At 44.7% G+C, this 27,914-nt stretch overlaps 1 protein-coding gene across 1 annotated transcript in view; it reads right to left on the bottom strand.

Moving 5' to 3' along the window:
* The window catches only part of FER1L5 (fer-1 like family member 5), a 71,669-nt gene extending 46,988 nt beyond the window's left edge, over positions 1 to 24,681 (bottom strand). Inside the window, exons 1-12 of the mRNA XM_056860080.1 lie at positions 24,597 to 24,681; positions 24,088 to 24,143; positions 22,715 to 22,806; positions 19,034 to 19,142; positions 13,796 to 13,924; positions 12,515 to 12,577; positions 9,467 to 9,497; positions 7,478 to 7,593; positions 4,945 to 5,065; positions 2,885 to 2,988; positions 1,389 to 1,432; positions 121 to 203 (exon numbers count right to left, since the gene is read on the bottom strand). Of these exons, the coding sequence (XP_056716058.1) occupies positions 121 to 203; positions 1,389 to 1,432; positions 2,885 to 2,988; positions 4,945 to 5,065; positions 7,478 to 7,593; positions 9,467 to 9,497; positions 12,515 to 12,577; positions 13,796 to 13,924; positions 19,034 to 19,142; positions 22,715 to 22,806; positions 24,088 to 24,143; positions 24,597 to 24,681 (1,033 nt within the window). The remainder of the gene's footprint in view (positions 1 to 120; positions 204 to 1,388; positions 1,433 to 2,884; positions 2,989 to 4,944; positions 5,066 to 7,477; positions 7,594 to 9,466; positions 9,498 to 12,514; positions 12,578 to 13,795; positions 13,925 to 19,033; positions 19,143 to 22,714; positions 22,807 to 24,087; positions 24,144 to 24,596) is intronic.
* Positions 24,682 to 27,914: the final 3,233 nt, after the last annotated feature.

Below are 27,914 nucleotides of genomic sequence, written 5' to 3' on the forward strand. Positions count from 1 at the left end.
GGTGATTCTTCCTTAAGTGGTAGAGAAAGTCGGCATATTAAAACCAACTCTTCTTCTTCATTTGGATTTTCCAACTCAAGCCAAAATGTCTTGGCCAAGGCCTGGTTGAAATTTGCTTACCGTGTGCTTCGGACCCTGTGAAAGAGTTCTGGGAGAGGCTGAGAAAAGTGGTCCCAAGAATACTGGTGTCTGAATATTCATCCCTAGAAAACAAAAGGAAATGGAAAGGTTTCAGTGGTGGAGGGTCTCTACAGAGGCCCATGGGAACTCTATGGCCTCGTAGGTATTTTTTTTACACTGCAGAAGATAAGTGGGGCACAGTAAAGAACTGACAAATGGTACTTTAATAAGTGCCTGTAGAGCTTATTTATTAATCAAAGTATTTTCATCCTGCCCTTCCTTCTTGTTCAAGGTGCCTGAACAAAGAAACCAACAATAAGAGGCGAGATAATTTTTAAAACATGAAATTTAAAACCCCCTCAAGAACAGGTTTCTGAAAATCAAATACTTGTAAAGGTATCTGATAACTTACTGGTTTGTTTTTTGTTTTGCATTGACATACCGTAATACCCATCCTCACCCTCCTCAAAACAGACCTCCGTCACCTAATATTTCTAGCTGTTGTCCAAATCACCTTGAGGGAAAAAGAAATTTCTGCCTATGTCTAAGGGGGAAAACGCATGGTCGCTTTAGCCTCTTTTATTCCCTGTTTCAGCCAGGATTCAGCCAGGATCGAAAGCACGTTCTGCGAAACGCATGCATTTGATCCTGGCTGAATCCTGGCTGAAACAGGGAATAAAGGAGGCTAAAGCGCGCATGCGTTTTCGCCCTAAGAGTAGTGTGGAAGGCCGAATTACCGCAGAATATAGGCCATGCCTGACCTACCCAATAGAGCTATTCACTAAATACCTATAATTGTTGTGAGCTTCCTCTGCCAGTCTGGAATTCCTTGCTTCAAATCTAACTTCAATAGGCAAACCACTCTTCTCTCAGACTGAGCTCCACATTGCGATATGGAGTAGCCTACCTTAGTGGGCTGTTGTAAGTATGACCGAGGGATATCAGTTTTGGTTGGGCATGATTTGGAGCACAGAAGCAGTGGTGGGGAAGTGTTTAACCCTCTCCTTGTCCAATATGTTTGTGCTCCAAATCGTCTCCTACAGAAGCGGTTTTTTCTTATAAAAGCCATAGCCATCCGGTTTCTGTTGCATGCATTTACATGCAATGTGTAGTTAGGTCTTGAGATAGGATATATTAATTACTTTTAACGCTTTTAATTACTTTTAGGAAATGTGCTATGCAGATGCTACGTATTATTGTTTTGGAGGACTGTATATGGTCAAAGTATTGCGTGCATTTGAGATATGATCCAAAGTGTTCCTACTCACCCATCAAGGATGGTAAGCTTGATTAGATCACACACGGAAGGCATCTGCAATGGAAAGGCATCCCAATCAGGAGAATACTCTACCTCTGTGGTCCAAGATGCCCTGCACCATCTAAAAGTGCATTTAAAAGGCAGGCCCAAGACTGTATCATATTCTCGAAGGACCAAGAGACAAAACCAACGTTTAGGCTTTGCAACTAGCAGGTATTATTCTGTGTCTCCCCCATTAAGGTCCGTTATGGAGGAAGTGGGTTTAGCCCCGACCTCAAGTACGCTTAGGGTTGCCAGGTCCCTTTTCGCCACCGGTGGGAAGGGGGTGAAGCCTGAGGAGGGCGTGGTTTGGGGAGGGGAGGGACGTCAATGCCATAGAGTCAGATTGCCAAAGCGGCCATTCTCTCCAGGTGAACTGATCTCTATCGGCTGGAGATCAGTTGTAATAGCAGATCTCCAGCTAGTACCTGGAGGTTGGCAACCCTGTTAGTTTCCCTCCCATTTCTGAATATTGTAGCTCACCTGGACAGGAAAGGATACCATCTGGTTCCATGCAGGGTTGGCACTTCCAAATACAACTCTGGTCCGTAGCTGAGCATGTTGTCAAAGAAGGCAGATAAACACAGATCAGCCACACTCTTCAGCCTAGTTTTCACTACACCCTGGCACTAAATACAGGCCAACAAGGAGAAGTGATATGTCCTTTCCACTTGACTAAGGCCTGATTTAAACATGATGCTGGTGGGACAGAGGTACACATGCAACATTGCACATGCCCAACCCGTCATATAAACTGGACCCTCAAGTTATATCGTTTTCCTGTGTCTTACATATCCCAAGACAGAATTTACGGTAGCTACTTGTCTGGATACCCAGTGGTTTTTATTGGACAACGGATATTCCAATTTAGTCACATCGGATTTGTTGAGAAATCCATCTAGCACTGGCCGAAGATATGGGGGTAGGGTTGCCAGGTCCCTCTTCGCCATTGGCGGGAGGTTTTTGGGGCAGAGCCTGAGGAAGGCGGGGGTTGGGGAGGGGAGGGACTTCAGTGCCATAGAGTCCCACTGCCAAAGTGGCCATTTTCTCCAGGTGAACTGATCTATATCGGCTGGAGATCAGTTGTAATAGCAGGAGATCTCCAACTAGTACCTGGAGGTTGGCAACCCTGTTAGTTTCCCTCCTGTTCATTTCCCTTCAGTAAATTGCAGTGGGGCCTCAGTTTAGAGAGATGGACCTGCGGAGAAGAAGTTGTCTAGGACTAAAGTCTTTAATATTGAAAATGGACAATTCTAATAAGTAGGTTGGTTTATTTGCAACCTTATATGGGAAGCTCTGCAAAACATGGTCCTTTTATGCCACAAGTGAGATTGTAGAGATGTGTGGATAAGTGGGCTAGTAATTTATGCAAAACTGCAACAAACTATAATTTATTACAGCATTCATTCCACTCTACTTAGATATGGCTCCTCTGCTTCCTGAAAACCAGAGCTTCATAGCACTTACTGTTTTCCCTGCAAAAGTAACTTCCACAGAAGGGTCAACAAGATCACTTTCATCACTGATGGCCGCATCCTTTGCTCTGAAATATTTTACGTTGTTTCTGTCCACTGCAGAAGAAACCAAGCAGCAGTTTACTTAAAAGGATATTGGGTTCCTGGACTTGTCTCTGAGCTCATGGGCCTTTGGTCATGCTTTTGTTCTGAAGGGGGTACGGTATCCTTCTTACAAAGGGGAGACTGATTACAGCTTTTTTTGCAGAGTTAAAGGCAGTCCAGTCTGTAAGAGGGATTGCAATCTACGTAACATTCGCTACCTGTTCTTAGTGTTCTCAAAGTGCCCCCAGGCTGAACAAGGTTGTAGTCCTCTGACCTAAATCAAGCCAGTTGTACAAGGTTCTGTATCATTTAATCGGATCCGTCCGAACAGAAAATCACCGAATCAGGGGAAATTCGGTTGATTTTCAGTTCAGACCGAACCGAATTGACAGCCCTACATTTAAGAAAGCCTGTTTTACAAAAACAGCTAGAGAAAAGCGTAGGGGACACATCCCATGGGTGAGCAGAAATCCTGAGACATAATCACATGTAGGAAACTATTTCTCCCCCTTCCCTTAATCATAGAAACATAGAGTTGGAAGGAATCACCAGGGTCACCTAGTCCAACCCCTTGCACAATGCAGGAAATTCACAACTACCTCCCCCCTCCACACCCCCAGTGACCCCCTACTCCACACCCAGAAGATGGCCAAAAAACAACAACAACCCTCCAAGATCCCCGGGCAATCTGGCCTGGAGGAAAATTGCTTCCTGACCCCAAAGTTCTCTTATGCAAATATTTGGAATGACCAGAATTCCCCTTGCCATGACAGTGAGATGAGGGGCAGGGGGGCAAGAGATGCCTTGACAGTTATGGTGATGGAAACTGGTCCAGGCATCTCTGTGGCTAGGAAGAAGGGGAGCAGGTGCTGTTCCCTGGGTTCAGAGCATCCTTTTCCAACTGGGAGGGATAACATACTAACATCTTACCTCTTGGATTGGAGGGCCAGGTTTAGTGGGCCAGAGCCCCAAGGTTTGCAGCCAGATTGGCTGAAGGCCCCAGGGCACATGGGGTGGGGTCTGAAAAGGGGAGCTATTCTTTTGTTTGGATGCTCTTTGTTTCAGAAACTCTTTGGAGCATGTGTTTTACCACGAGGTTTGACAGAGGAGAATGATGCCATAGAGAGTTGCAGATGCACCAGGGATGGGGTGGGGGGTGCATTCTGCAACTTCCAGATATCACAGATAACATGGGTTGTAAGAAGGGTTGCCAGGTCCCTCTTCACCACCAGCAAAGGTTTTTGGGGCGGCGCCTGAGGAGGGCAGGGTTTGGGGAGGGACTTCAATGCCATAGAGTCCAATTGCCAAAGTGGCCGTTTTCTCCAGGTGAACTGATCTCTATCGACTGGAGATCAGTTGTAAAAGCAGGAGATATCCAGCTAGTACCTGGAGGTTGGCACCCCTAATTGTAACTATTTTAGAAGAAGAAGTAGAGTTGGTTTTTATACCCCACTTTTCACCACCTTCAAGGAGTTTTAAAGCAGCTTACAATCACCTTCCCCTCCCCCAACAAACACCTTGTGAGGATGAGAGAGTTCAGAGAGAACTGTGACTAGCCCAAGGTCACCCAGCAGGCTTCATGTGGAGGATTGAGGAATCAAACCTGGTTCTCCAGATTAGTGGCTTCTGCTTTTAACCACTACGCCATGCTGGCTCTCTTTAGTTAGTTACTGTCTTTTATTTTCCTTAGCGCACCTAGATTTGCAATACCCCAAGTTTGTGCCTTGTAGAAATAAAGTTTGTTTAACTCGAGAGAGTCTGCACAAGTCCTTACCCATCCACTTGGCTGCTTGGTATGCTACTGAGCGACACCCCTGTGAGGTTGGCTTCGGGCAACCCACAAGAGATGGGGCCCCCTAGATTTTACCTGAATTGGTGTCAGCAGCAGTATAGGGGGGCAAAACAGTGGCTAGTCTTGCCCTACAATTACAAAGACCACAAAAGCCACTTTTGATCTGGGGCCCTTACTTTGAGGAAGATCTTCTGCTTGGTAGATTGAGAGCTGGATGGTGACCATGCGAGACGGCACTGCTGCAGACTTGAGAACATTGTCCTCGCCATCTTGGTCGCCCTTTATCTTGTCTGCATCCTATGAAGAAGGAGGAAGAAAGATCTGTGAGCAGGATGGTAACGGTCACAAATCTTTCTGGAGAAATGCACATGAATGTTCACTTCTGACATCTTTGCCATGTGCATTCCTGGGTGATGTTAAACATGCAAAGAAACAGTGGAAGCAAATGACACAATGTCAGAAAAAGCTGTAGGTATCACAAGGAATGCTATGGGGTCCATTTCCACGACAAAAAAATCTGGTTAAACATGCATTCCTTCTCCTGAGGCAACCCTGGAAGTCGAACTTCTGTGAGGAAGGATTGGAAATCTCTTTTTCGGCTTGCTTTAAATGTGATGCATTTGTGTGGCCCTCTCGTTGAAACTGGGCAGCTGCCTGTGCAAAACAACTACATGCAGGGAGCAGCAGTGTGATGTAGTGGTTAAGAGCGGTGGTTTGGAGCGGTGGACTGTGATCTGGAGAACCAGGTTCGATTCCCTACTCCTCCACATGAGCGGCAGACGCTAATCTGGTGAACTGGGTAGGTTTCCCCACTCCTACACATGAAGCCCGCTGGGTGACCTTGGGCTAGTCACAGTTCTATTAAGAGCTCTCTCCGCCCCACCTATCTCGCAGGGTGTCTGTTTTGGAAGAGGAAGGGAAGGTGATTGTAAGCTGGTTTGATCCTGCCTTAAGTGGTAGAGAAAGCCGGCATATTAAAACTGACTCTTCTTTTTAAACTGGATAGCAGTCCAGTTGCATGAGTACACAGTCTCATGGGAGACTGATTTTTCTCTCAACCAACTAGCATCACATTTACTCAGGCCTTCCCTTATTTTGTTGGCAGTGCAGCTCCTTACCACCAGGGCCAGTGCTACCATTAGGCGAACTAGGGAAGACTAGATCAGGGGTCCCCCAACATGGTGCCCATGTGTGCCATGGCACTGCCAACACCTTTCCTGGTGCCTGCCCAGTGTTTTTAGAATGTGGGTGGAGCCATGTAGGGCTTTTCCCCAGCAGGGTGTCTGATTGGCCACTGGATATTTGATTGGCTGTGCAGATTTTTAAAATATTGCTTTGGCACCAGATTAGAGTCCATCGCTCTTGACCACTACACCACGCTGGCTCCAGGTGGGGCCTGGAGTTTTCCTGGAAGTACAACTGATCTTCAGATGACAGAGATTAGTTCCCCTGGAGAAAATCCTAGCTTCAGAGGTCAGACTCTTTGGCATTATACCTGTTGATGTCTAGGGTTGCCAACCTCCAGGTGGCTATGTAAAAAAATAGTACAAGGCTCTATTCCACTCTACTTAGAGCCTTGTACTTTTTTTTTTTTTTACATAGCTTGTCTATTTAGTACCAGTGCCTAGTTTTTTCTAACCTCAAGGTGGCGGCTGGAGATCTCCTGCTATTACAACTGATTTCCAGGTGACAGAGATCAGTTCATCTAGAGAAAATGGCCACTTTGGCAATTGGACTCTATGGCACAGAAGTCCCTCCCCTCTCCAAACCCTTGCCCCCTAAAGCTCCACCCCCAAAATCTCCAGTTATTTCCCACCCCAGAGCTGGCAACCCTACTAATGTTCCTCCCCTCCCCAAACCCCACTCTCCTCAGGTTTCACTCCCAAATCTCCAGGAATTCCCTGACCCAGAGCTGGCAATCTTACTATCAAAACGTACTGTTTCTTGTCCTGTCTGTAACTGACATGGTCAAGAATTGTAGGTGGTAATTTATATAGTCTCCCAGTTGTATACCCAAGTGGCACTGGGACAAGCTAAGAATAGCTTTAAGAGAGCTCCAGCTGAAATGCCAGGTCTCCCAATTCAGATACACTGCTCCTGCACAAAGCTGTTGCAAACAAACAAAAAAAACCTCTGCTGCCTGCCTCTGGCCATATTTCTTATTTTCTGCTCATCTATCCAGCATTCAGTGGTGGAATATGCTTTTTTGTAATAGGCTGCAGGCACTGAGCCAAGTACAAACTGAGCTCCAGGGATACAAATTCAGCCTGGCCTAGCTTGCTACCCTTGCTAAGCCTTGGAACAAGCTGGTGTCCATCTTTTCAGCTGTCCTATTTAATTCTTCCAATATAGAAAAGAAAACACTGTCTCACTCTCTTTATCAGATGACGGTGTCCCTATGCTTATTATTAAAGCAGCAAAACAAGGGGGAACTTCCTGCATATTCTGAGCAATCCCTGGATATGTAAAAAATATATATACTATATTGGATATGTAAAAATAAATACTATATTAGATGCATATAGTATTCAGTGGGTTCAGTTTGCTCCTATTATTTAATAAAGGAGCAGGAAAGAAATTCACCTTTCCCCTGCCATTCCCTCTTCAATTCCTTGTGATTTTAATAATTGTCAACTCCATCACATTATCTCCCATGCTCATTTTGTGACCAACCAGGAGCTGAAGTATGTTGTAAAGTTGAAATTTTACCGGTGCACGGTCTCCGGCTCCCAGGACACAAAGGTTGACTTTCACGTAGCCCTTTAGCCCGGCATTGAGGTTAGCGGGGTCATAGAGAGTCAGCCATTTTGAATACATGACATGACCTAGGACAAGAAAATAACAGGAGCCAATATTCATACCGTTCCGAGTGGCCAGCTGCCTTCTTTATCTATGGGCTGACGATGGAGCCATTGGGTGATAGGATCACTGGAATGTTTTGTTACAATCAAAATTCAACATAAGGTAGCCACTGCTCTGGTTTAGTTCCCCCTCCCCGCAACTCCATCATACACATGGAGAGCAGCAACCATCAAATATCAAGCTGTTGAATATTAAATGCTAGAGCTGAGCTGAAATTTCTCACAGTTACCCACAAAATGTTGGCAGCGCTGAAAACTATCAACCTTTTGAAACAACTTTTTCCTGGAAAGGCATTGACTAACTTGCCTGCTTTCATTGCCCATGCCTGCAATTATTTTCTACTGTCATTAGTGATATCACCATGCAGTGAAATCTAACTAGCTATGTAGGGTAGCGACAGTGTCCCATCTACTATGTGATGCTTAATAGGTTGAGATCAATCAGCTGGCTGATATAGATAATAGGAAAAATAGCAACCAGTGAAAATAAAGTACACTGAAGAGGACTTTCCCCATCTGGTGATTGGGCAGCAGCTGGCTTCCAGATGAAGCAGTGGCTCCTGCCCACCTTGAGATTACAGTTTATAACCACAGCTTAATACATAGCTGGGAATACACAGGGGGTTACCACACTTGTATTCCCAGCGATGTATTAAGAGTTTGAAAACGTTATAAAAAATACTGTTTGCACTTTGTTTGGCCTCTTTAGCTGTGAAGACGTTTTCCAACCATTTATAAGCCGTAGTATCCAAAAACCCTTTTAAAGCGATGTTTTTTATAACATTTTCAAACTCTTAATACATCGCTGGGAATACAAAGTGCGGTAACCCCCATAATGCGGTAACCCCCAAAAGGGTTTTTGGATGCAACGGCTAATAAATGGTTGGAAGACATCTTCACAGATAAAGGGGCCAAACAAAGTGCAAACAGTATTTTTTATAACATTTTCAAACTCTTAATACATCAGTTCTTGTAGGTTATCTGGGCTGTGTGACCGTGGTCTTGGTATTTTCTTTCCTGACGCTTCGCCAGCAGCTGTGGCAGGCATCTTCAGAGGAGTAACACTGAAGGACAGTGTCTCTCAGTGTCAAGAATAGGATTATTAATGACTTGGTTGCGAACTTTCTTTATTATGCTACTAGGAGGAGATTTGCCTTTGACCACTGACCCTTATGTAATTTATGATGTTTATGCCAATAAAGGTGTTTCTGAGATACAGTGGTTACAGCATTGGACTTGAACCTGGGACAACTGGGTTTGAGTCCCTTGCTCAGCCATGGAAGCCTGCCAGGTAACCTTGGGCCTGGTACAATCTCTCAGCCTAACCTACCCTCACAAGGTCGCTGTTGTGATGATTAAGTGGAGGAGGAAAAAATGATGTGAAAAGCTGCTTTGGGTCCCAGATCAGGGAGAAAAGCAAGATATAATAATAATAATAATAAAAAGCATAAGCTCCTCACATGGGGCGATGGCCACTCCTTGCTTGGCCCCAGTGGAGGGGCGTGGGAGGCAGAGTGGTGATGGCAGTTATTCTGTGGCCCCATCCTGGACTCTGGCCCAGGGCAGGATTAAAAACAGAGACCTGTGGCACTGGCTGGCAGCAGATTTTATGTGTAACAGTTCTGAATTTGAGCAATCTATCCGACCAGTGAGAGCATTCGGTAGTACTCGTTAAGAGCCACAGCTGTTCTTAATGTGCCCCAGTGCCAATTCGGACTGTGTGTGTGTAAGCGTGTGTGCGCACACAGAACGGGAATCCTGCCCTGGACATAGGTCTGATAAGTAATGGGTCCTGACATTCTAAGTGTAGGTGCTACTGGAGGCTGTACTACTTTACCTGGAGCGTCATACACATGCCCGATCTCAATCTGCAAGGACAGAAATAGTAGATATTGGAAATGTCAAAGGAGGGAGGACTAGAATACTTGAAACAACATTGCAAGGAAATCTGATAATATTCAGACTTTGAAATGAATGGATCAAGTTAAAAAATTGACACCGAAATCTGATAATATTCAGACTTTGAAATGAATGGATCAAGTTAAAAAAATTGACACCAAAATCTGAAAATTCAGCTTTTTTCATTGCCCAGGATAGCCCGTTCTTGTCAGATCTTTGAAACTTAGCAGGGTCAACCCTGGTTAGTATGTGGACAGGAGACCACCAAGGTAGTCCAGGGTTGCTATGCAAAGGAAGGCCATGGCAAGCCACCTCTGTTCGTCTCATGCTTTGAAAACCCTACAGAGCAGTACTTACAACAGCAAGTCACCTTTTTATTTTGTTGTATTTATTTAAAACATTTACACTTTCCCTTATCTCCTGAGACTCGAGGTGGCTAACAAAGCAGCAAACACTGCAAAGAAGGACACAAAATCATCATAAGCATCCTGCAACAGGTTAAAAACAATCTGCAGTGCTACTACTGGGGGATTTTGGTCCCCCCACACCCCTGCCTGTAGACCTTCTGGGTGCACCTGGTTGGTCACAGTGAAGAACGGAAGGCTTGACTACATGGAGTGGTCTGATCCAGTTTGGCTCTTGTGCTCTTATAGAATCATAGAGTTGGAAGGTACCACCAGGGTCATCTAGTCCAACCCCCTGCACAAGGCACTGTGCTCTCCTCTGAGAGTTCTCTAAAGCTCAAGTCCTCCCACCCCCCATTACAATGACAGGAATTTCATCCAGTTCCAAAATAAAAATACTGTATTTTTATGCTAATTCAAAAATAAATGTTACAGTGACTTTGGCTCCGACCTGCAGCAGCTCTTTATCAGGCTAATAATTTGGCGTGGTGGGTAGGCAAATCAAAACTTCAAGCGAATAATTTTATTTTCCTTGTCTTCAGGCCCAATGCGATTCAGCCCCAAACACAGTGTGGGTCTCTGGCCCGCTGTGGTAGCCAAACTTTATCATCAGGGTAAAGCAATGCCAATTAGCTTCCTAATCCTACCTTTCATCAACATCAGCTGCTCACCTTGAAGACACCAATGAGGGAATCAGCTCGCAACGCCTTTGAGTTCAGCGCCTATGTAAAATATGTATATATAAAAACCAAACCAGAACTCTGGGCTAGACTGTTTCTTATTTCTTTGAAGTGGGAGCATGAAGAAACATGTAAAATGGGGAACATGGTTACACACAAGAATTTCTTGACGATACCACTTCGGCAGGAGTTTATAATTCATTTGCTTTACTGTGAGCTAAGCTGGGACTATGACAGGGCTTGCCTTTATCCATATCTGGAGAATGTGTGTTCCACATAACAACCCGTGGTAGCAGGCACCGAGTGGCTACCCAAACTGGAATCTCATGTTGTGTTTCTCTCTCTCTTCCTAGATCCTGTAGTTCCACTTACCATTATCATCTTGTTCATTTTCTGAGGCATTTCCTGAGGCCTTCACCATACCCCTGGCTGCTGCTGGGGGTCATTGTGGGAGTGTGAGGAAAGTATGTACCATCATGCAACAAGTAAGCATAACTGCATTCAAAGAGGTGGAACGACACAAAGAAGATCATTTTTGTGTTTGCAGTAGAATGTGCAGTTTGCTTCATACGCACATAGAGGCAGCTCTTTCAGTGCCTGGAGGACTATACTATCATTTTACTTGTCCTACTGAGCAAGTGTTAGCATTTCACATTTCCTAACATGGAAACAGGGCTTTGAAAACGCGGGCAAAGCGCAGGGAAATGCAGGGGGAGAGCGAGGCAACCTCTGACGGTCAGAAACAGCATGCATAATCAACACAAAAACCCGAAGTCTTCGGAGGGGTGACCACGAGGGAAACAGCCATGCATAAAAGAGCATTGTGTCAAGAGCTGCCAGGGATAAAATTAGGAACTTTCAGTCCATTGTGGCAAGCCACTAAGCAATGTGGAGGTTGGGTATTCAGGGGTGTGAAGTCTTCCTAGGCTTCATTCAGGTAGTTCATTGGTTTCCCCTGACCTGGAAGGGCTAAAAAAACCTTCCAGGTCAGGCACAGACTTTGCTGGGGCACCAGTCAGCCTTGATGTGGCCTTCCCACATGGTATCAGTGACTGTTGGTTCCTTTAGAGGTAGCCCTGTCCATCTATTGCAGTAAAATATAACAGGAGTCCAGTGGCACCTGAAAGACTAACATTTATTCCATCCTTTTATTTATATATATATATATATATATATATATATATATATATATATATATATATATATATATATATATATATATATATATATATATATATATATAGTTTTCATAGAAGATGGATTACATTGTTTCAATGTTACAACAAGAAAAAAAATAGTACTGTTCAATTTACCCATTACCTCCACTTTATAACCCTCCATCCCCCATCACCCCCTTCACCTGTGAGCGACTCCAGTTGATTAATCTTAGATTTATACTTTAACTTATCTTACCCTGTGCCCTATACATGTATTCCATTCTGAGATCACTTCTTCAGTTGCATTGAAGAGGAAATTGTATCCCACATCTATGAAACAACAATCTTTTTTTTATGAGAGGATAGAATCTCTGACCTCTCCCATCACGTGTAACAACCTCATCTGTTCCAATCCTTTACACAGAGAATCACACCTGAAAGATTTATGACGGGATTCCCACTAAGCTTCTCTCTGCCTTCTCCGCTTGGTAAATGGAACATGATTTCTTCTTCATAGTATCTGAAGAACTGAGCTCTACCTCATGAAAGCTCATGATGGAATAAATGTTGTTAGTCTGCCTGCTGGATACTCTTCAGATCTTGGTCCCAGCATTTCTGGCTTTCAAGGCTGCTTATTGCCCCGTATCACAGTGCTTCTTTATTATATGAAAACAGAGAATCGTGAGGCTGTGTAAAAAGATTCCAGTGTAAACAGAGAGCAAAAGACCTGATGTCTCTTATTTACCTGTATGATTATGAATTCATCAAACAGTTGAGAGGGCATCTCCTGGAAATTTTGTACAAATGTCTGAGAAAAAACAACAAAGCAAATCAAGCTAAGTATTTGGCAATAACTGTTCACGGAAAACAGTATTGTACAGTTATCATTACTTATGCCAACAACTAATTACGGAATCTTTAGTAGATTAATCGGCTTTTGAGTATAAGCTAAATCCTCAACATATAGATGCCTTTTTGAGTAAATCGAAGAAAATGGGAGAAAACGTACCACTTAGCATTAGCAGCAAAGATAATCTTTAATGTTTTCTTTTTCATTTCATCTTACAGTATGCGCCACAGCTAAAACTGCCTCAATAATGGATATACCCTCTGATTAAAACAGCCCTCACCCCAAAAAGAAACACTCCAATTAGAACTATCCTCCCCAAATTATCAAGTAAAGTTTTAGCAGATTAATCTAACCAATTAAGCCTCTCCATTGAAACTGAAGAAGCTGCGTTATACTGAGTTGAGCCATTGGTCCACTTTATCCAATATAGCTTACCAGAGATGTGAAAACCTATGGTGATGGTTTTTGTGGCTGAATATTGTTACCCTCCCCCTTCCCAGTAAGCTTGTAGATCAAAACCCAATCTATGAAAGTTCTGATGAGCAAACCAAAGCCATTTCACACTTTAATTGTGTGTTTTTTTTAGTCTCCATGGATCAAGTGGGGGAAAGGGGTAACATCCATTCTTTATTCCCTGAAGTATCACAAAATTCAATGGAAGATCATTTAAACGAAACCTCAGGAGTAAATGAATCCCAGTCAGGACAGATCTGGAGAGAACTGCTCATCCTTGCTATCTACTGTGACTGGCAGCAGATCCCCAAGGTTTCAGAGACATCTTTTTCAGTCCTGCTACATGACCTTTCTAAGGATTCAGATTTACTGAACCAGAAGCTGCTTACAATCTTGGTCCAGTTGATTATTTTGAGACCAGTAGAAGGAATATCTCCCCTCCCACCCTTCAGTGAAATCCCCTACTTCCTCTACTGTAGCTATACATTTATCAAGCCATTGTTGCTTGGCTTACGGTTTGGTAGCAGAAAGTCTAGAAGTCTGCAAGAAAAGGATATGATTCATGCGGTTATCTACGTGTGTTCTCTAACATCTCTCTCAGCAAATCAGTGCCTCATCAGAGCTTGCTGGAAATGAATTTATTTGTCTCTCAAACGGGAAGCTTTTTCTTGCTAAGCACCGTGCCACTTCTAATGTTGAAGCTGGAGCCCACATTATGCTCACCTCATTGTAAAAAGGGGTATTTCCAAATTTGATTCTCGTCCTGAACGTATGATTGGCAATTACCACTTTCACCACTGGCCTGATGTTGTTTCCTTGCAATTGCCGGGCTTCTATGATCAAGACTCGCACCTGCAACAGGAGGGGAGAGGAAGCACGTCATGCACCACAAGGGTATGTGGGGCAAAATGCCATTGATCAACCTTGGGAGGTTTTCTTAGAATGGTTCAAAAGATATTGGTGGGCTGGAGCAAAGTTTTTGGATAAATTATAAGGCTACAGCAATATTATCAAATTAATTCCTATTAGAAGTAGAAGAGGTGGTTTTTATATGCCAACTTTCTCAACCACTTAAGGGAGAATCAAACCAGCTTACAATCACCTTCCCCTCCCCTCCCCATTACAGACACCCTGTGAGGTAGGTGGGGCTGAGAGTGTGTGACTAGCCTGAGGTCACCCAGCTGGCTTTGTGTGTAGGGGAAACCAACCCAGTTCACCAGATTAGCCTCTGCCGCTCATGTGGAGGAGTGGGGAATCAAACCTGGTTCTCCAGTTAGGAGTCCGCCACTCCAAACCACCGCTCTTAACCACTACACCATGTTGGCTCTCAGTTACTATCATTACTAATAAACTATAGGCTGCTTCCACAAAGAGGTTTTTCTTTGCTTTGGCTTCCAAAGTGGAGCACTTGGAGGATCCACACCACAGTATGCTCTTTTTGCTATCCGCAAAGCTCCTTCTCAGATATTTCATAGATTTTCTATCCAGCCACACAATTAAGACCATATACGTGCCCTTTAGTTTTCTTAGGAAGCCATGGCAATTTCTGTCCGTTCCACCCTCTCACTGCAGCCCACTGAACTCCCACAATTTTTGTTCCTAGCAGCCAGCAAACTTTCAGAAACAGTATAGTGGGGGTCTGCAGTGGGAGGAAGGAACTGACAGAATGTATCCTTAAGTTTTCTTAATGTGGTTGGATACAAGCCTAGCAGAATAGTTTCCCAATGTTCTCTCATATTTCCCCTTTCTTCTACTGGAAAAAAAAAACTGAGGGGAAAGTCCTTGAAAAACCTGGGGAAATACCTGTTTTAGTCCCAAACGTCTCAATTTCCCCCTAGTCTTTACATCTTAGTCAAGACACATAAATGGTTTCTGCCGCCAGCAAAAACTCCTTCCTGTCAGCAACAGAAGTGTTAACATTTTTCTCCCCTGTGTGAATCTGCTTGGCAATTAAGGTCTTCCTCAGAGGCCCTGCTATGAATGACCCCATTTTCTGCAGTGAGGTGGTTGGTTACAAGACAGGAACTTCCCTGAAGTAGCACATAACCTGGAACTCCCTTCCCTCAGCTGTTTTCCTGGCACCGAATTGGTTCCACTTTAAGTGTGGATGAAAATGTCTTTGATGGGCTTGCTATTGTCCCCTTTCCCTCTTTCTTTCCTTCCTTGGGTGAAATGGCATTTTACTAGTTTTAGGGTGGCCAACCTCCAGGTACTAACTGGAGATCTCCTGCGATTACAACTGATCTCCAGCTGACAGTTCACCTGGAGAAAATGGCGACTTTGGCAATTGGTCTCTATGGTATTGAAGTCCCTCCCCTCCCCAAACCCTGCCCTAACAGGAGATTTCCAACTGCTACCTGGAGGTTGGCAACCCTAACCATCACTCTGCGGCAATTTATGCTTGGTAATTAGAAGCAAGTTCCAGGCTGAAGTGCCCCGCATATTTATTTTTTTTAGTTTTTCCTGCAGAACCATCATTCAGGAAGTGACTGCAAAGCCTGCTTTTCATTTCTCAAGAGCCCCTTTAACGCGACCGTTTGTGTTTGCTCCGCCCCTGCCTCGAAGAATCCCCTCAAGGAAGCATGCAAAATCACAGCTGAGCTTTAGCTATGCAAAGGGCGGTTGCTAATGGAAGGAACGAAGGAGCAGGTGAGTGTGTGTGTGGGATTTCTCCTTTTGCGTCGGGACCGTGAATAGGCATTTTAAAGGTCGCATTTTTAAAAAGAGCTTTGAGCGAGCATCAAAATTGACCCTGCATAAATGGCCTGTGCGAATACTCCCCAGAACTGTCCCAGTTAATTTTTGGAGAAAGTGGTTGTTAGAGGCCAAGGTGACTTTCTGAGAAGAAGCTTGTTTGAGATACTGACACAAAGGGACTTCCAACACTGGAACTTACCGCTCCAACCTCTCAACCATGTTAACTTCCCTTTTCTACATATTGTCCAGCTGTAAGCTTCAATTATCAGAATTACAAATACACACACAGAGCTCTTTTTTTTTATCTCAGGAGTTAAGTCACTTTACCTGGAAGGATTGTTTTTTGTCTGATAACTGTTTCTTGGCTGCTGAAGGAGAGCTGCTTTGTTCAGCTGTTGGCCCAGAATCACCTCTTGCCTTCTGACCCCCAGCCAATTCTTCCTCTACAGAATCCTTTGTAGAAAGAGGGCACGAGGTAACTGGTGATGATTAGAAATGACAGTGTCATCTTAACTGCTCCGAAAGCCTCATTCACATTGTCTCTGTGCCTAAAAACCACAAGTAGCCCTTTGCGGACATTATATCCAAGAGTAGCAGGAGTTGGGCAATCGTGCATATCGGGGGCGTGTACTATCCACAATTTCCCCAGTACATGCAGTTGCCAAGTTGTCTGCACAGAGGCAAGATGCGTATTTTACATGTGCTTCAGTATGCATGTTCAAGTGCACTTCAGTCTTTTTTCTGGAAAAAAAAAAGCTCTTTAAAAAAAATTCTGCCTATGCTAAGAGCCACCTGGCTCCAGGCACCAGCAATTTTTTGCAAAGGTGGCAACCTTATCGAAATACACTGCTACCCCAGTACAACCTTGCCTGATCTCTAGACATCTAGTAGGGAAGGATCTTTCACTCCACCCTTTGCAGTGAAGATCCTGATCCCTTAACTACTATCTCATACTTTCAGCTTATGTAGTTCTAATGCCTCACCTGTGTCTACCTGCCTCTGTGCAACTCATATCAGCCTTGCCCCATAAAACTGCTTCTTCCTGTCTGCAGCTGCTTCAACTTAAACCCACAGTGAATGTGGGATCTAACAGAAGGCTTTTCATCTCAAGCAGTACCGCTGAAGTATTATGGTCGAAGGAAGGAGCTACAAAGAAACTACCAAGCCTTTTAACCATAACAGCTAGAGTACATCAGGTGATGCTCCCTGAACCAGGTGGTGTAGCTGGCCATGAGCATGAACCACTGTTCATGCTCATGGCCAGCTACACCACCTGGTTCAGGAAGATAATTCACAGTGGGTAGCCATGTTAGTCTGTTTGCAGTAGTCAAAAAGGGCAAGAGTCTAGTAGCACCTTAAAGACTAACAAAAATATTTTCTGGTAGGGTATGAGCTTTCGTGAGCCACAGCCACAGGTATCTGAAGAAGTGAGCTGTGGCTCACGAAAGCTCATACCCTACCAGAAAATATTTTTGTTAGTCTTTAAGGTGCTACTGGACTCTTGCCCTTTTTGACTGGTTCAGGAAGAAATAGGCTTGCCAACTGCCGGGTAGTAGCAAGAGATCTCCTGCTAATTCAACTGATCTCCAGTCGATAGAGATCAGATCACCTGGAGAAAAATGGCCGCTTTGGCAATTGAACTCTATGGCATTGAAGTCCCTCCCCTCCCCAAACCCCGCCCTCCTCAGGCTCCGTCCCCAAAATCTCCCGCCGGTGGCGAAGAGGGACCTGGCAACCCTACTTGTCAACATCTAGGTGGAGCCTGGAGATCTCCTGGAATTACAACTGGTCTCCACACTATAGAGATCAGTTCCCCTAAAGAAAATGACTGTTTTGCAGGGTGGACTCTATGGCATCATACCCTGATGAGGTCGCTCCCCAAACCTTCTCCTCAGGCTGCACCCCCAGATCTCCCGGAATTTCCCAATCCAGAGCCAGAATCCCTGGGTGTTTTTATACAGGCAGGTGAGTGGGCGTGTGGGTGGGAAGGGGGGCACAGGGAGGGCCCGGTGGGGGCAAAGCAGGTGAGGAAAAACGGCCCCTCACAACTGCCTACCTGCCCCCCAAAAAAAACTAGAACCCGCCTGGGTGCCCCCATATTCCCTGCCTCCAGTAAGCTTTATACCTTTTTAAAAAGATAGCAGAAATATCACAATAGTGTTTTAACGTTGTAGAGAGAGATACCAACAATGAATTATAATTTTTAAAAATGGTAAAAGTGTGCCAGAGGTAGCTGGGGGTGGGGAATAGTGGGTGCCAGATGTGGACAAAAAGGAAATGGTGCCAGATGTGGGCACAATGGTATGGAAATTCACATCTGCCTGTTCACATTTTCCCCAAACCTGCTTTGAGTACCATCTTCTCAAAGAGTTTGTACTACAAGAAGGTTTGGGGGAGACCAAAGTGGAGCTAGAAGTTGACTGAATGCATGACATCAAGCTGAACCCCAACTTTAAAATATCCTGCCTTGGGGGAAGGCAGAGGAAGAGCTCTCCGCCTAGGCCCTGGGCCGATTCCTGTACACTCACGTAATTTCTTCAAAGCTGCTTTTCTTGATGGCGGGGGTTTCTGTTCTGGAGGCATGAGGGATACCTTTATAGAGATGAGGCACTAAAATGGAGAATAACATCAACTCTTACCAGTTGGTATGCAGGTAAAGTGGGAAAAAAAACAGGGCTCAAAAATAAAGGTCATCCTAACCTTGGAGGAGGGGGTGTTTGCATCCAATATCCCCTTAGTAATATTTCAGGGCTCTCCTCCGAATCTTTAACTTTTGTTTCAAAGAAAGCTTCTAGCCCCTTTACTCAAGCCTTCAAACAGCTTCTCCTGCATGCTGAATAATTGCCTCAGGGCCATAACGCAGAGAAGGTTCTACAAATTGGTTCTCCTTTTTATTCAAGTGCTTGATATTTTTAAGCAACATACAGTGGGATGTGTATGCATGGGGGGGGCAGCTGGTAACATTTTTGTGTGGGTTAGAAACTTTAACAAATATATTTTACTCCTGGATATTTCTGGAAAAATCTGCAGGCAATCATTCTGCTCAGTAAGAAGTGAACGTGCCCCCAGCTCCTACTTCTCCGGCCAATGAGTGAAAAGGTTCTGGGATGATTGACAGGGACATTTCTGTAACGTCACCCAAAGGCTCCATCAGCACGAGAGAAGAAAAAAAATCAAACACAGAAGGAAACTCTAACTCTTGTCTGAAGAAACTGCAACAACTGACAGATACTCAAATCCTATCATATTTCCTTTCAGACTTACACTTGTCGCCTTGTGGTTCCTGTCACGAAGAGCTATTTTCTTCATAGTGATGATACTGTTTGGTCTTGAAACAGCACCTGCTAGGGGCACACTGATCGACCCAAAAGAGCTGGGAGTGGAGAGAAATGTGACAGTCAGCATATAGCTTCCATGAAATAAACATTATTTTCTATTGCAGTGAGGCTAGCTGAGTGGTTAATATGTTATTATAATAAAGATGGAGCCAATATGAAAATATGGAACCATTGGGGGGGTGTTATTTTTTTCTGTGAAAACAGAAATTTAGAGAAAAACTTAAATATGTGCAATACTTACCAAATCTAAACTTATTTTACCCCTGATTTAACAACATAAAATGCATCCTTTATAACTTAGCATGTAGACTTGTACTATTTAGCATATTTATGAACTAAGTATAAATGCCGTAGTTCCCTTCAAGCAAAATTTTGACTAGACACAATACTACCAGGGGGCAGAGACAGTTGCAAACTGCTGGGCCCCATGCTGCCTTGTAACATGTAACTTACATTTTGTCGTTTGAGAGGTAAGAAAAGAATATCAGTTGAAAATGGAAAATACAAACATTTTTCGTAAACGAAAGGAATTATATTATTTGAAACAATCTCATACCGTATTTGGATCTCAAGACTCAACAGCTGATCAGCGTGTCCTGAGACTAAGGCTGCCAGGTTCCCCTTTGCCACCAGCAGGAGGTTTTTGGGGCAGAGCCTGAGGAGGGTGGGGTTTGGGGAGGGACTTCAATGCCATAGAGTCCAATTGCCAAAGCGGCCATTTTATCCAGGTGAACTGATCTCTATCAGCGGGAGATCAGTTGTAATAGCAGGAGATCTCCAGCTAGTACCTGGAGGTTGGCAACCCTACCTGAGGCACTAGAGGAGTGGGGATGGCTAGAGGTGAGGTGAGATAGCAGGAGCTATCAGAAACAGAGGTGAGGTGAGATAGCAGGATGGCTAGAGGTGAGGTGAGATAGCAGGATCTATCAGAAACAGCTAGGGAGCACGTGTGGGTTGCCATGCTGGATTCAAAAGGGCCCTCAAGGGAGGCCAATGAGGATGGCACTTGGTTTCTCTCCAGGGCCACAGAGAAGAAAAGTATAAATTAGAAGACTGGGACCCCCTTCACTCTTGATTCTGAGGCCACTGTAGGCCTCTCAAAGGCAGCATTAAGGCTGTGGCAACAGAGTGGCGGTAGGCTTGCCATTTGCCTGCTTGCCTCTGCCCTCAGCCCCTATCCTCTGTCCTCAAGAAAGAGAAAAAATGGCGGGAAAATGGCCTCCATAGTGATGCTCTAGGGATTTCACCATGTCTCTTTGGTCTTTGGGTATTGACTAGAGCATCACCTGGAAGTGACATCACCTTTCCCAAACTCTACCCTCCCCAGGCACTGCCTCAAAATCTTCAGCATTTGCCAAGGATGTGCTGGCAACCCTTTGCAACATGCACTTCGCTCCCCATTTCCCAGAAGAAATTTCTGGGATGCAACAGAGAATTTTTTGGGGGCGGGGGGTGGGGAGAACACTGCCTTCAGCCCAGATATCAGTTATATGGGCCACAATGGAGCCAGCCATTGTCAGAGGGCAGGTCATTCAGCTCTGGTCAAGATCCATTATGGCCCACGTAAGTGTTTTGAATTGTGCTCCCCTGCTGTAAAATGATTTACTGCGTGTGTGTGTTCTCAAGTCACAGCTGACTTATGGTGACCCCATAGGGTTTTCAAGGCAAGTGACGCTCAGAGGTGGTTCGCCATTGCCTGCCTCTGTGTGGGCTGAGAGAGTCCTGAGAGAACTGCGACTGGCCCAAGGTCAACCAGCGGGCTTCATGTGGAGGAGTAGGGAATCGAATCCAGTTCTCCAGATTAGAGTCCCCCACTCTTAAGCACGACAACACGGTGGCTCTCTAAATTGTTTTACTAAACAACCTTAATAGTGCACATTTTGAGTAAAAAGCTATTTCTTTAAAAGCATTTAATGTATTCCAAAACAGAAAATATTTCAATGGGATTTTATTTTTCATTGCCGCTCTCCCAATTTACAGTTTTTCCATTGGGAAAAAAATCCGGAAAAGTAGTCTTTGAAGAGAAAAACACTTTTTTCTTCCCAGTCCATCATATTTCTGTGCTAAAATTAAGCATACATGATTAACAGTCCCTACATTGCACTTTATATCCATGCACAAAAATAATGCATTTTGTAATGTGTAGCCATGCAAATATGAAAACCATCATCCGGAAATATGTCAGGAAGCAAATATAGGGGTCAGCTTCTCAATGGCTGGAGACTGGACATGTGCCCTCCGGCTGCAGACAAAGTTGGAGGTGATCCAGTTTATACAATCAGTAGAATTAAGCAGTACAGTTTTCCCTCACATCAGTGGTCGGCAAAACGCGGCTCCCGAGCAGCATGCGGCTCTTTGGCCGGTTGAGTGCGGCTCTTGAGGAGGAGGAGGAGGGGGCGCGCTGCGGCTCCTCCCTGCAGGTGGAGGTGGTGAGTGGCTGGCGAGCAGGCGGGCGGCTGTTTCCTCGCCTCTGCTCCCCCCTGGCTCGTGGCCCTCCACCAGGGGGCGGAGGTGCGGGGTTGCGGCCTGCGCAGGCCGGGCCTGCTGGCCGGAGGAAGGGCTGGGGAAGCATGCCCCCTGGAGCAGGAGGGTGAGGAGCCACGGGGAGTCGGCTGCAGCCGAGGTAGGTGCGGGGCAGGGGGGGACGCGGGGAAGAGCTGGCCGGGGACGCTGCCTTCTGCCCCGCCCTCCGCTTTGGAGTCTCCCTCGCCACGGCCGGGCTGGCACTTAACACACACACACACACACACACATGCACATTTCCCCCCAACCAAATTCTCAAAACTCTGCAGGGGGACTTAATTTTGAGTTTGGAGGACGCGCATGGGGGAAGATGTGCATCTACGGAGCGGCAAAGCCAAGGCAAAACCTCCCATGCACTCGGTGAATAATTTTGGGGCTGAAACTTGTCAAAGTTTTGCGGGGTGTGGCAACGGAAACGATCCATGAACACATAAAGGTGCCTTCTACTGAATCGGAAGTCAGTATTGTCTACTCAGACTGGCAGGATCTCAGGCTGAGGTCTTTTGCATCACCTACTTGCCTAATCCCTTTAACTGGGGATGCCAGGGATTGAAACTGGGACCTTCTGCATGCCAAGCAGATGCTCTACTGCTGAGCCACGGCGCCTCCCCTAAAAGGTCCTATGCTGAACATACAAACAGTGTACCTACCTATATAGTTTAAGAAATTTGTCTCTCAAAAGAAATCTCAATCATTGTACTGTTGATATTTGGCTCTGTTGACTAATGAGTTTGCCGACCACTGCCTCACATCATTCGGCAAGTATGTGCGGGTGGTGAAATTTTTTAATACACCTCCTGCAATTAAAAGAAACCCTTATATACAAAAAACTAAGCATAAATGGGAAAGTTTCATCCTAGGCATACTAGTTTTCTATATGCACATGTATGCCCTGCCTTTCTTTCTATATTCAGTGAAATTTCTTTTATGGGGCACCCATAAACATATACACCCAAGATGTGAAAAGTTTCACCACTTGAAATCTACCGACTGTATAAACTGGTTGTGCAAGAGTGAATGAAGATGAATAAAGGTTCATAATTCTGAGGAAATAAATCCATTTTGTTTGGTTTTGGTGACTCACCTGTCTTCTTCCTCACTGCCCCAGTCTTGTAGTTGGACAACTGCAAAAGAAGAGCTGTCCAGTGTGTTGACGTCCACATACCATACCAGGGTCTGCAGGATATGCAAAGTTGTCAATAAAAAGGTGATTCCTTCTTAAGCTGCTTTAAAGTGGCTTTCACCTCTACACTTCCATAGGGGAATGGGCAGGCAGATGTGCACCTTTCCGACAGTAAGATGTAGATTTCTTCAGCCTTTTTACTTTCTCCCTCTAATTTTTTCAACAATTCCTGTCTTGCCATTACTGGTAAAACTGTTCAGGAGACAGGAAGACCGCTTCCTTTGCTTGCAGATGTGTAGAATTCTTTTTTAAATGAGTTGATAATGGGGATTTTAAATTATCTTTTATTAATAGCATTAAGAAGAAAAGCATAACAAGCCATTTAAAATAACTACTTTCAACTCAGAAAATCAATTACATTGGGTTGGATGCAGACTAAATTTTCCACTAATGGAAGGCACTCCCATCAGTGGAACAGAACTCTCCTGCCTTCCTCCCTTTCCCCTCTCAGTGCAGCCCATTGATCTTCCCAATATTGCCCCTGGGGAACAGGGGACCCTTAGCAATGGCATGAGGGACAAATTGGGGGACTGCAAGAAGGAGGAGGAATCAGCAGAAATTACACTTCCCCGTCAATTAGTGGAAAATTGAATCTGGATCCAACCCATTATCTGTGTGTTACAAAAAATATCCAGAGGCGAGGCAGCTCTCAAAGCTATCTTCTTATTTTGCTATTGATACCAGTGAATGCACAGTCCAGTCTTTATCCAGATAAGTTAAAAGGAATACCAGAAGAAGGAGGAGAGAGAAGAGTGAGGAATTAACAGGTGAATGCATCAACTGGGAAAACAGCAAGATGAGATTTCTACCCCCATCTTCTCCCCAATGGGAACCCAAAGTGGCTAACAACATTTCCCCTTCTCCATTTTATCCTCACAACAACCCTTTGAGGTAAGCTAGGTTGAGAGGAAGTGACTGGCCCAAAGTTTCCATGGCAGAGTGGGAATTTGAACCTGGGTCTCCCAGATCCTGTTCTGACACTCTTACCACTACACCATGCTGTGGGACTACCTTCTAGCCTGAAATTACTCCAAAGGGTCAATCCCATGCCACTTCAAGACAGTTCTGCTGCTTTCACTCAGGACTGCCACCAGATTCTCTCTCTCTAAGCCACTAAACTGCCAACTTGCCTGCCTGCCTGCCTGCCTGCAAACAGACCGACCTGCCTGCCACTAGCCCCGAATGTCGAACATACATGTTTAGTTCATGGTATCATCTCAAGGCCTAGCAAAAAATGAACCTTGCAAGACCATCACCAAGACTAAAGAGCTCACCTCGTTCCAAACGGGATCCTGGTCCTGCTGTACGACTCTTGTGCTTCTTGTGACATCTATGGGAAATAAAACACCATGTCAATATTGACATTTGAGTTTCTTCTGGTTCACAGTTTAGCAGTACAGCATGAATGAAAATGCGCTCGAGAAACTGAAGTGACCCTCTAGAGTGCTTTGCTGGGAGAAAATAAGCCCCTGAGCTCTCTGTGACAGACCTCTAGAGCAGTTCCAGTGAGGCACTTATGAAAGGATCTGAACTTCACCAGGGCTCTGAGAGATAATTTATCCAGAGAAAGAAACAGGGTCTGAGCTGAGGGGCCCGTGTGATGTTGCTAGCACCTCAAGGGCCCTTCAGCTGTGCCTGCTCCTAAGCTATCTCCATAGGCACAAGGACCAATACCATGTTCTATGGTTTTTCTGTGCTCCTTCAAAAATTGTGGCACACTCACAGCTGTGCCAAAAATCTGTTTGGTTATTCAAACACAGACATGACTACATTGTTGCATTACCTCTGAAGGTGGCGGTGACGCAGGTGTCGGGGTACTGAGAAATTTCGGGTGGTACGTGAGCAGACACAATAACTAGCCGCAACATGTTCAGTTCTCCTCTGCTGCTTTCCTCCCCAATGTAAACTCTCAGATTACTACTCCCTTTAGATCCCTGCTGGGAAATCTGATCTATTCTCAATTCTGTCTTTGTCCTGACACTGAATCATTCTCAACACTCAGTTCCAAAGTCCCCTACGAGTCCTTGTGAGAATTCCCAACTTGTAAAGGTATGTGACCTCTTCTGTAGCTAGGAAGTAGATCTAATGCAGTATGACATCATAAAGTAGGAAATATGAAGCAAAACTTCTAACAGGTGATGTCACAATTGGGGAGGGGCCATAGCTTAGTGGCAGAACATCTGCTTTGCATGCAGAAGGTCCCAGGTTCAATCCACAGTAGCTCCAGTTAAAAGGAGCAGGTAGCAAGTGATGTGGCAGATCTCAATGTGAGACCCTTGAGAAACATTACTAGTCACTGTAGACAATACTGACCTTGATAGGCAAATGCTCTGATTCTTGTCGAAGTCTTTCACGGTCAGAGTTCATTGGTTCTTGTAGGTTATCCGGGCTGTGTAACCGTGGTCTTGGTATTTTCTTTCCTGACGTTTTGCCAGCAGCTGTGGCAGGCATCTTCAGACAGTCCTTCGGTGTTACTCCTCTGAAGATGCCTGCCACAGCTGCTGGCGAAACGTCAGGAAAGAAAATACCAAGACCACGGTTACACAGCCCGGATAACCTACAAGAACAAATGCTCTGATTCATTATATGGTAGCTATATGCATATTTAACCCCAGTTTCTCCAATAAGCTCCACTGAGGGAGGAAAGTATGGGAGCTGGGTTGGTTAATGGAAGGGGGTGAAAAATAGAAAGTAGCAGGGCCTCCAGGCCATTAACCAAAGGGAGAATCACCACTAGGCAAAATAAAGGAAAATACAGTTTCAAAGCTTCCCAGGCCCTCTAGTCACTGCTTACCATTCACCATTATAAATTAAAATAAAGCACCAGGTCATTACTAACCCATGGGGTGACGTCACATCACGACGTTTACTAGGGTTTATTCATTGAGGAGGAATGGGTCAATAAAGTAGGATACAGTATATAAAACCCAAACTTAAGCAACACAAGTTAAGACTGGAACAATAGAGGTGATAGATTCTTTTATTATCTCTCCGAGCATTACTGCAGGTCTCTCTCAACCTCTCCTGTCATTGCCCTAGCTGTAGGTTTGCCAACGATAGGCTCAGGAAATTCATGGAGGTTTGGGGGTGGGAATGGCAGGATTTGGGATGGGGAGGGAACTAGGGTTGCCAACCTCCAGGTAGTGGCAGGGGATCTCCTGCTATTACAACTGATCTCCAACCGATAGAGATCGGTTCACATGGAGAAAATGGCCGCTTTGGCAATTGGACTCTATGGCATTGAAGTCCCTCCCATCCCCAAACCCCTCCCTTCTCAGGCTCCGCCCAAAAACCTCCTGCTGGTAGCGAAGAGGGACCTGGCAACCCTAGAGGGAGCTCAGCAGGGCTCCCACCCTCCAAAGTAGCCATTTTCTCTAGGGAAACTGATCTCTGTAGTCCAGGCCCTACCTGGAAGTTGGTAACCCTGGACAGCTCACTGGTGTTGTGCTGCTGCTGCTTTTAGAGCTGTTTTGGTGTTGCTCTCTATCTCCAGAAGCTTTTGGTCTACTTTAGGCTTCTCTCCAGGCTGCGTGGTTCTCTGTCTCTCTTTCCCCTCAGAACTCTCTCCTCAGAAACCCCCTATGGGTCCATAGCGGGAACAAAATATCTCCCCTTCCCCCCTCAAAAAAACCCCTTTTATAAAAGTTTGTTTTTGGCCCATCCATGAATGGATCCAAAATATCTGGTGAATTTCATTCTAATGTTTTTTGCTGCTTAATTCAGTATTGCGATTCCGTATTTTCACACAGATTTCAGATGCAGTTAGCACATTTGTCTTATGTAATGGAAAAGAAATCAGATTCTCACTGTGGATCAGAGAGCAATTCTTAATAAAACCACTTCCATACAGGCTAGTACATCACTGTAAAAAACTGCCGCCCCCCCATATATCTACCCATTTTTGCAAGGAGCAAAAAAGTATTTTGATATTTGTTGCATGAGACTGTAGTTTGTGATCTAATTTTTTTAAATGCCTACAACCAGTAAACAAAGATGACAGCAGCCTTGTGCTGTATCAAAAAGGAAATTATTTACTTCATTTATACCTTGCCTTTCTCCCTAACGGGCACTCCCTAGTCGCCATTTTATCCTCACAACAACCCTGTGAGGACGAGTGTGGGACTGGCCCAAAGTTACCCAACAGGTTTCCACGGCAAAGTGAGGATTCAGACATGTGCCTCCAAGATTGTAGTCCAACACTGTAACCACACACTAGAAACATGATAGCCACAGAGTTTTTCAGAATAGTGAAGGCAGTATGATAGACACTGTTGCCTATCATATGCATATTTCATCCCATTATCATCCCCAGTCAAAAAGGTTTTGTAGATTTTTGTTAGGGTTGCCAGCAGGCCTGGAGAAAAATGCCCTGTCCCTTTTGTAGAGGTTAATGGGGTGTGATTTAACTCCATGCCGTGAAAAGCTTCAAAGATACACTTCCATTTCTACATATTATACTTCTATTAAAGGGATAGGACAGTTTTTCTCCAGGCTAGTTGGCAACTCTAGTTTACATAGTGCTTCAAAACCCTGCAAAACGTATTTGAGCCAAAACCATGATGGGATAAAAGAAGTATCATCGTGCAGGAAATGGCTCATATTACCTTACCACTTTTAACTCTCTCAAAAATTAAAATCTGCTTGCACCTTATCTCATAGTACTCTGCAAGTTACTTGGAAAAGACCTGGTCGTTCTCTGTATAGTCACAAGATGTCTCTTCTTGCTAGCTAGAGTTTAGGCATAGCTTCAGTTGCCATGCCTTCTCCATGAATTCTGCACAGGAGACTAGGGATCTCTACTAACAAGATTCTCAGCACCCTCACCAGACTATAATCCCCAGCATTCTTTACAGGAAGCCAAGATGGTTAAACAGGTAAAAAGCCCATAAAAGTATGAAATATACCTTTTGAGATATTTTTAGGTGGGAGTACAGCCATACAATAATAGCATATCTGTTATCTTTTCCTGGCCAAGTCTGATACATCTGGTTTCTCCCTCAGAGAGGCTGTGTAGTTCTGCATATAGGATCAAACTGAAAGTGAAATCCAAGAGAAGCTCTTTCACATGTCTAAAAGGTTAAAGGCATATGTTAACATATAT

This window comes from Euleptes europaea, chromosome 14, assembly GCF_029931775.1.
Source record: "Euleptes europaea isolate rEulEur1 chromosome 14, rEulEur1.hap1, whole genome shotgun sequence".
NCBI classification, from domain to species: Eukaryota; Metazoa; Chordata; class Lepidosauria; order Squamata; family Sphaerodactylidae; genus Euleptes; species Euleptes europaea.